The sequence below is a fragment of the Triticum aestivum genome, chromosome 3D, assembly GCF_018294505.1.
Source record: "Triticum aestivum cultivar Chinese Spring chromosome 3D, IWGSC CS RefSeq v2.1, whole genome shotgun sequence".
Lineage (NCBI taxonomy): Eukaryota > Viridiplantae > Streptophyta > Magnoliopsida > Poales > Poaceae > Triticum > Triticum aestivum.
In genome coordinates this window covers 534,246,477-534,254,960 of record NC_057802.1, presented here as the reverse complement: position 1 = coordinate 534,254,960, position 8,484 = coordinate 534,246,477, and the positions used below count along the sequence as shown (strand labels likewise).

The 8,484-nt window shown below is 44.0% G+C and overlaps 1 protein-coding gene across 4 annotated transcripts; it reads right to left on the bottom strand.

Annotated features, from left to right (window-relative positions):
• Positions 1-1,243: 1,243 nt before the first annotated feature.
• Positions 1,244-6,640, bottom strand: LOC123080285 (probable histone acetyltransferase HAC-like 1). Of its 4 annotated transcripts, XM_044503195.1 has the most exons (7): positions 5,406-5,667; positions 4,746-4,879; positions 3,328-4,650; positions 2,893-2,998; positions 2,502-2,778; positions 1,842-1,975; positions 1,244-1,698 (listed from the first exon to the last, which is right to left on the bottom strand). In XM_044503195.1, exons 3-7 carry the CDS (start codon positions 3,453-3,455, stop codon positions 1,480-1,482), a joined length of 864 nt encoding a protein of 287 aa, XP_044359130.1. In that variant the 5' UTR covers positions 3,456-4,650; positions 4,746-4,879; positions 5,406-5,667; the 3' UTR covers positions 1,244-1,479. The 4 variants fall into 4 exon arrangements, with proteins under 4 accessions (XP_044359130.1, XP_044359131.1, XP_044359132.1 ...); XM_044503196.1 differs by lacking the exons at positions 1,244-1,698; positions 1,842-1,975; positions 2,502-2,778; positions 2,893-2,998 and adding exons at positions 5,793-5,898; positions 6,346-6,640 and having other exon boundaries at positions 3,976-4,650; positions 5,391-5,667; XM_044503197.1 differs by lacking the exons at positions 1,244-1,698; positions 1,842-1,975; positions 2,502-2,778; positions 2,893-2,998 and adding exons at positions 5,793-5,898; positions 6,346-6,640 and having other exon boundaries at positions 3,976-4,650.
• Positions 6,641-8,484: the final 1,844 nt, after the last annotated feature.

Here is an 8,484-nt window from a genome sequence, read left to right as displayed (position 1 = left end):
CTTTTTTGCATGTTTTCCCCCGGTTTTGTTGTTTCCTTTCTCTTCGGTTTTCTTTGATTTCTTAACTTAGTTTTCTTAGTTTTTTTATATTTTCCTTTTTCAACACATGCCTACATTGTTGACACACTGTAAATTTTCGTAGATGTCAATAATATTTAATATAAATTTAACATTTTTAAATAAATGTTTAATATTTTATTTAAATGAATGTTTCAATGCCTATTGTTTTCATTCACATTGACATTTGTTTGTATATATCTAAAACATTTGCGATACAGGTTTAATGTTTTTATCGAATATATGTTTTGATGTCTAATTTTTTCATAAGCATCGTATATATTTTTTATACATGTTTTACATTTTATATATCTACATTCTAAAAACATATTTTTGTTGTCTACTTTTTTGTTATATATGGTAAATTTTTTGTATACATCAAGATTGTTTTTATATACAGATTTAACATTTTCCACATGATTGCCATTTTTGAAAACTTATATATTTTTATGTCTCCTTTTTTCCATACACATTGTATATTTTTCGTATATGTCGGAAACATTTTTTCTATACACAATTTTTTATTTGCATGATTAACATTTTGAAATGTTTTATGTAAAGTGTTTTGTAATATATATATAAGTTAAAACGTGAAATATAAACAAAAGTAAAAAAAGCATTAAAAGCAAACAAAAACACATGAAAGAAAACAAAAAAGAGGTCATGGCCTGTGGCCTCGAGTGTGGCTGGGCCTTCCCATCTTGCGGTCGCCATCAGGCGAGGCTGCCCTACGTCTCGCATCAAGCGAGAAATACGCGCCCCCATAGTGGGGATCCAGTAGATTATTTTTTGAGACAAAGGGGACCGGTAGATGAAACCAGTCTACTCGGCCCCTGGCATACGGAAGGCCTGTTTTCTCAGGCCCAAGGAATGTAAGACTCGAGAGAAAAAAATGACTTTAAATTTAGTGGCCATACAATCAAATTCTAGAGGATGCAAGCTGACATCACATAAGAAATTACAGGCACTAAGTAAAACAAAATATGATTTCTTTTGCACATGAATCACACGATAGCAAACACAACCTTCCACACAAAGCACTGATCCCTCCATTCAGGTTTGTAAGGCAACCAATTTTGAGAAAAGCAACAACATATACAATAAATAGTGAAAACATTAAGAAAAACATATTTTATGGAATTGGAAATGTTGATATTTGTATATATAGAACTCAAGGAGGTTTGACTTAAGACAAAAGCAACAGACCTTATTATAAACCTGAACAAAGAGAGTACGGCATTATTTAGCGCTAGGGATACAGACTGATTGGTAACGACGTCTCGAAACTGTTGCCAGTCACACAGTTGGGGCAGGAAACTGAATGGTAGAAGCAACCCTGTGTACATAGAATGACCGCGATGCAGGCGAGGAGAAGAACACGGGTGCCTGAGGCTCTGCTGCGCCCAAAATGGCTCGATCAGTTCAGTCCATCGTCGGGAGGTGGACACGGTGGAAATCCTTCATGGTCAGCGTCCTACGGCAGGTAGGGCACTTCTTCTGAGCCTGGATGGATGCCTCGATGCACTTCTGGCAGAAGATGTGGCCGCAGATGGTCGATGACGCATCGATCAGCTCGTTCCAGCAGACTGGGCAGCTGAACTTTGGTTTCTTTGCAACCTCCTTCACGGGTGCATGGGTTGTCTGCGTCAACACAGGGTGAAGTTTGTAAGCAAGAACTGAAGAGCTGATATAACTACTATAGCATGATACTCCCTCCGATCAAAACTGCGACACTTATTTTGGATCAGAGGGAGTACTTGTGAAGTATAATGCAAAATTCTTACCAAGAGTCGGTTGGTTTCAGGTGCTTCCACCATGCCTATTACACGGTGGTTGTTGCACGCTCCCGAGCGGTCATGGTGTGTAGGGTTCATCCCCAGAGATAGCAGTGTGTTCACATGCTCATTGGGAGCTTCCCCTGGAAAGAAGGCAACACAAACCAAGTTAGTAGATGGAAACATGGTCCAAAAGGGGAAACTAGGACAAATGGAAATATACACCTGTGACCTGTCTACTACAGCATGAAGCTCCAAAACTGAATAGTATGTGCAGATTCCGAAAATAACATACATGAATATGGGCATACACCGAGACTGAACAGTGCAATATCTTATTTCGAATTGATGATTGAAAAAAAGGAATCTAAGAGTCCAAAGGAAGATACTTAATGTTACATTCTGACAAGGATCTTTCAGGTTAACATTTTACTTAGAGCTCTTTTGTATACAGTAGCTACTTAGTGGGTGGTTTTTCTCAAAAACACAAGCTAGACTCTAAACAAGCTGATGTATGTTGGGCGTTAGCACATAGGTTGAATTTTGTCCAACATACTGCTGGCTATTGGATTTCTAGGCTACAAGTCCTAACACATATGGTAGGAAGAATATCTAGTTAAGGTACACGTCTGAAGGAAATAAGCACAAGTTCGGTAGAACTATCTGCACCTGGCAGCAAGGTACCCATGTTGGCGTTCTGTGGAACCATGTTGGCACCCGACGACAAAGGTCCAGTGTTGCCTGTCACGAAAGACATTCCAGAATTTTCACTTGCGCCTTGCGTGATACCAGGTGTCACAATCATTATCCCATAGCAAGGGGAACATGTTATCTGCCTTGACAATTGTCGGTTCTGTTGTCGTTGCCGATTCCGAACACTCGAGAGCTTCATGGCAAACTGCAAGTGGCGCTCAATCGGCCCCTTCGTCATATTGTAGTACTCCCTCTGACAAAATAGAAATAAAAATAAAATGACGAAACAATAATATTTAATTTTGCTAGGAGATGATTTGATTGCTCGAAAACCAAAGCTACAAACAAGTAGGAAAGAGATCAACACCTTGTTTGGGTATTCTCTAAACAAGACTTCCTCGAGCCGCCTCGCAAGGTCCGGCAGCCGCCGCCGCCAGATAGCAGATGGTTGCTTCCTTTCTATGTACTCGAACCTGCCAATTCAAGAACAAGTATAAAAATATCCCCTTGCTTTCATATCAGATTCAGACCATGAGCATTTTGATAGTATAAATAGAACTGAAAACAGGATTCAACTGCAGCCCCAGAGTTCCAAAATTTAGATGCAAATCCCTTGTAAACTTAGGGAAACTATTAACTCTGATGATATATCTACGATCACCTTTGCTTATATTTTTGTGAATGAAACAACATAGGACAAATAAACTTGATACTGTTGTTTAGAGCATGGTACAATTAAAAACCAATCGAGCAGTAAAATAGGAGTAGATTCATTCCAGTTGGAGCAGTAATGAAAGCTTACATCTTCTGTCGAATATTGTTGCGCAGCACCATGAAATTGGGATCGACCCCTGCAGCGCGGTCCGCCACATCCCGCATCTGATTTTGCCGCGGCGGCATCCCGGCGCCAGCACCACCGACCTGATTCATGGGCCCAATCTTCGCAGCCAGCCAGCCGAGCCTTACACAGTCCCAGACCAATGGCGGACTACCTGAGCCTGGAGAGGCAATACTGGTGGTGGGCCAGCGGCGTGCTTCCCGCTCTATATAACCGCTCTTCGTCACAGAGTCGCTTCCGGGCAAGAATAATGCTACAAAGTTTACTTGCTGCAAGAGAAATCCTTCGGAATCACCCTACGCGCTATGCCACGTGTTAAAACTAGTTTTGACCGGGGGCGGAGCCTGGCGCGCCGTGTGGTTTTGGTTATACACCACAGATTGCAAAAAGTTTTGTATGGACTTCCAGCTGTTTAAACTAACTTCTACTAACGACACTAACTCGCCAACTACCCACTACCACACAATGCTAAATTTTCAAAATAGTATTAAACAAAAATTGCCAATAAAATATGTAGATCAAACCTTTAAGGCACAACCATTCCAACTTTGCAAAATTTGAAATGCAAGAAAACTCTCTTGAAGTCCAAGAAGGGAGAGTCACAGGTAGATATGTATGAGAGTGGAAAGTAACCACAAGTGTCAGATAAATATGGGACACAAGTTTTACCCAGGTTTATAGCCCCTAGGAATGGCCCTACTCTTGCTTATATGGGATGATCTGAAGATAGAGTACAAAGAATGATTACAATGGGGGTCTCGATGAGTTGAAGAGCAACTCGTCGAGTTCTAGATGGTTGATCTCGGCGAGATGCCTAGATCAGTTTGGCTAAGTGGCTAGACTAGGTCTTCGATAGATCTTGAAAGTCCCCTTCATCGTGTCACTGGATGCCCTTATATAGGGGCATATGATGCTGCTCATGGGTGGAGGCAGTGTGGAGGGAGGAGCAGTTGCAGGAGGCACTTGAGGAGTCGCGATAGTCATCAATGTGGAGAAAATAAACAGTTGTCAGAAGAGAGAGGAGCACAGGTGCCAAGGCTCTGCTCTGCCCAGAATGGCTGGACCAGGTTAGTCCATCGTCGGGAGGTAGACGCGGTGGAAACTGTTCCTGGTTAGCGTCCTACGACAGGTCGGGCACTTGCTCTGAGCCTGGATGGAGGCCTCAATGCAGTTCTGGCAGAAGATGTGGCCACAGATGGTCGATGACGCATCGACCAGCTCATTCATGCAGACTGGGCAGCTGAACTTTGGTTCCTTTCGGGCCTCCTTCACAGGTACACGGGGTTTCTGCATCACCATGAGCTGCAGTTTGTAAGCAAGCCTTGGAGAGGTGATGTAACTACTATACATGATATTTGTGAAGTACAATGCACAATTCTTACCAAGAGTCCGTTGGTTGCAGGTGTGTCCACTGTGTCTATCACGAGGTTGTTGTTGCATGCTCTGGGGCGATCATGGTGTGTAGGGTTCATCTCCATAGACATCAGTGTGTTCACATGCTCATCAGGAGCTTCCCCTGGAAAGAAAGCAACACAAACCAAGTTAGTAAATGGAAACATAGTCCAAAAAGGGAAACTAGGAAAAAAAGGTTATATACACTTGAGCCTAAAGCTCGAAGACCGAATAGTATATGTAGGTTAAAAGATGCCATAAATAAATATGTGCAAACAATGAGATTGAACAGTGTGAAATCCCATTTCTGTTTGATATTGAAAAAAAAAGGAAGCTAAGAGTCCGAAGGAAGATACTTAGTGTTGAATTTTGACAATGGATCTTTCAGGTTAACGTTTCGTTTAGAGCTTTTTTTGTCATACAATAGCTACTTAGTGGATGGCCTTTCCCAAACAAGCTAGACTTCCAAAAATGTGGTTTGTTAGGTGTTAACACATATGTTCAATTTTGTCTAATACATGTTGCTGGCTATTGGATTTCAAAGCTAGAAGTTCTACAGCATGGTACAGAAGAATTTCAAGTTAAGGTGCACAGGCTGAAGGAAATGAGCACAAGTTCAGTAAAACTATCTGCACCCGGCAGCAAGGTACCCATGCTGGCGTTCAGAGGAACCATGTCTGCACCAAACGACAGAGGGCCAATGTTGCCCGTCACATGAGACATTCCAGAATTTTCACTCGTGCCATGCGTGACACCAGGTGTCACAATCATTGTCCCATTGCGAGGGGGGCATGTTATCTGCCTTGACAATTGTAGGTTCTGTTGTTGTTGTTGGTTCTGAACACTCAAGAGGTTCATGGCAAACCGCAAGTGGGTCAAAATCGGCCCCCTCATCATATTGTAGTACTCACTCTGCCAAAAGAAAAAAGAAAGTGTTAAAATGATGAAGCAATTTTATTTACTTTTGCTAGGAGATGACTTGATTGCTCGAAAACCAAAGGTGAAAGGTGCAGAAGAAGTAGGAAAGAGATCAACGCCTTGTTTGGGTATTCTCTAAACAAGACCTCCTCGAGCCGCCTCGCAAGCTCCGGCAGCCGCCCCCGCCAGATAGCCGATGGTTGCTTCCTTTCTATGTACTCGAATCTGCCGATTCAAGAACAAGTATAAAAATATACCCTTGCTTTCACACCAGATTCAGACCATGAGCGTTTTGACAGTATAAACAGAACTGAAAAGAGGATCCAACTGCAGCCCCAGAGTTCCGGGATTTGTATCCATTAACTCTGATAGTATACCTACGATCACCTTTGCTCATAGGTTTGTGAATGAAATTAACAAAGTAGTACTCCCTCCGTTCCTAAATATAAGTCTTTCTACAGATTCCACTACGGACTACATACGGAGCAAAATGAGTGAATCTACGCTTCAAAGTATGTATATATACATCTGTATGTAGTCCGTATTAAAATCTCTGACACGGTTGTTTAGTACGATTAAAACCCCTGACCGGTTGACCAGTGACTTCAGTGAGTAGAGTACTACGAGTATAGATTTGGATTCATTCCAGTTGGAGCAGTGACGAACGCTTACATTTTCTCCCGAGTACTGTTGCGCAGCATCACAAACTGATTATCGACCCCCGCGTGGAGGCCCGTCGCATCCTGCATCTGACTTTGCCGCTGCGGCATCCTGACGGCGCCGTCAACACCAGCGCGTCCGACCTGATTCACCGGCGCAGTCTGGGCGAGCCTCACACACGCCGCCCCCGTCAACCCCGGCGCAGATGGCGTCGCTGAAGGGTGGTAGGAGGGCCCACCTAAGAGGAGCGGCGGCCGGAGGCGCGAGGGTGAGGCTGAGGCGGGGAGACGGATGACGGACTACACGAGGCGGGGTGAGTACAGGTGGTCAAACCTGGCCGTCTGAGCCGGCCCGTTAGCACGCAGGCACGGCCCGTGCCTGGGCCTGTAGTGCCGTCACGCGGGCCGGCACGGCACGGCCCGTTTATTTATTTTTGTACTTTTTGATTTTTTATATATATCACCTAGAAAACAGCCCAGTCGGATGAAAAGCACGCGGGCCAAACGTGCTAAACGTGCCACGGGCCGGCCCGATTACTGAAGTGTCGTGCCTGGGCCAGGGAGCAAGGCACGTGGGTCGACACGACACTAGTAAATGTGCATGTATGGGCCATGTGGTGCTAGGCACGATTAGCACAGGCCGTGCCGTGTCGGCGGGACGGCAGAGTTACCTTGTCTTTTTCCGAGAAAATTATCAAGCCTTACTTCACGAAGAAAAAGGAGAAAATTATCAATCCTTAGTACGAGACCATCCTCACATAAATAGAAACTAACGCACATGTTATTCTTGGATATATCGACATCGTCTCCCTTTGCATCATCGGTCGCACAGGTAAACTAAACCCTAATCAGGTCTAGAACGACATAAATTTCACGGTTAATCCTCAAATGATGGCTTCCCCATTTTACCTATGCCAGAAGACATTTGGAGGCGGAGGCGGCTGCATGTACGGGAAAACCCTAGTAGGTTGTGTTTCTGGGTGAGACGGCGAGAGTAGTGCAACCCTTAGTTGCTCCAAGAGAAATCATGTGGAATCGCCCTATGCACTGTGCCACATAAAACACTAATTTTGGTTGGACAACACACATTTCAAAAAGTTTGCTATGGACCTGTATGGACATACGACAGTTTAAAGTAACATTTTACTAACAACACTAACTTGTCACTTGTATAAATATCAACTATTCGCTAATACATTGTCCAAATTTTGAAAATACTACACATAAATTGCAGAAAGAAAGGATCTAGATCTAACCTTGGAGCCGCAACCATTGCCACTTTCCCAAACACGTGAAACACAACTTCTACAACATAACTCTTAAAACCCAAAATGAATAACCAGCTTTGGAAGCCCAAGGGGGCCGATAGAGCGGGGTCTTTCACGCCAATTGAGGACCATGTATATAAACGACCACCGAAGTATATTGGCAACCTTCGCCTATCAAACCTCCTAACCTTTCATTTCCTCCTCAAATCCAAGGCTCGAGGCTTTCTTTTCGTCCAAATGTATTCTCTACACCACGTTCGACCCATCCGCAGTTCCACATCCTCTTTTTTTTAGATAAAGTTCCACACCCTCTTGGTGCCATCTTCAAGAAATTTGGCATCAGCTCGCCTTTATAGATAAAGCACCAACCAATCTGAACAACTAGTACAAAGTAAGCCGCAGGGGCACAACCAAAGAAAGCCCAAAAAGAAAAGAAAATGGATGCATAGAGGCCACCGACGCTATCTTGTTGGAACCGGAAGCCCGCCGATCATCGAGCATCTCAAGTCTCATGAGAAGCCACCATTGCAGCATAAATGCAATAGGAATGTAAACAAGGTCAGGCGCATGTCATAGACGGTCGTGAGCAATCACAAGCTTGTTCCAGGAGGTCCAAAGGGCTCAGGTCATGGCCGCAAAAGAAAAAACTAGAGGAGGCGTCTCCTCCTATCAGTGAGTGACTAGGCAATGACCACAAGGTCAAGCAGACTCGCAGGGTACCAACTGCGCCACATGACCTCGCAAAGGCAAAAGTGTAGCGCCCTGGGAGCGGCACAGATATAGCACCTCCGCTAGCATCCGCATAATATTGACCCAAAGATGCGACCCCACACAATGTGCACATCACAACATACACACGACGTGGGTGCAGCAGTAGATATCAC

What these genes read in the sequence shown, in the direction of transcription:
- LOC123080285 (XM_044503195.1), bottom strand. Translation starts at nt 3,455, where the DNA reads ATGAATCAGGTCGGTGGTGCTGGCGCCGGGATGCCGCCGCGGCAAAAT. An exon ending in TTAGAGAATACCCAAACAAG is followed by an intron (nt 2,779 to 2,892) that starts GTGTTGATCTCT and finishes CTATTTTGTCAG; the next exon opens with AGGGAGTACTACAATATGAC. An exon ending in CTGAAACCAACCGACTCTTG is followed by an intron (nt 1,699 to 1,841) that starts GTAAGAATTTTG and finishes GTGTTGACGCAG; the next exon opens with ACAACCCATGCACCCGTGAA.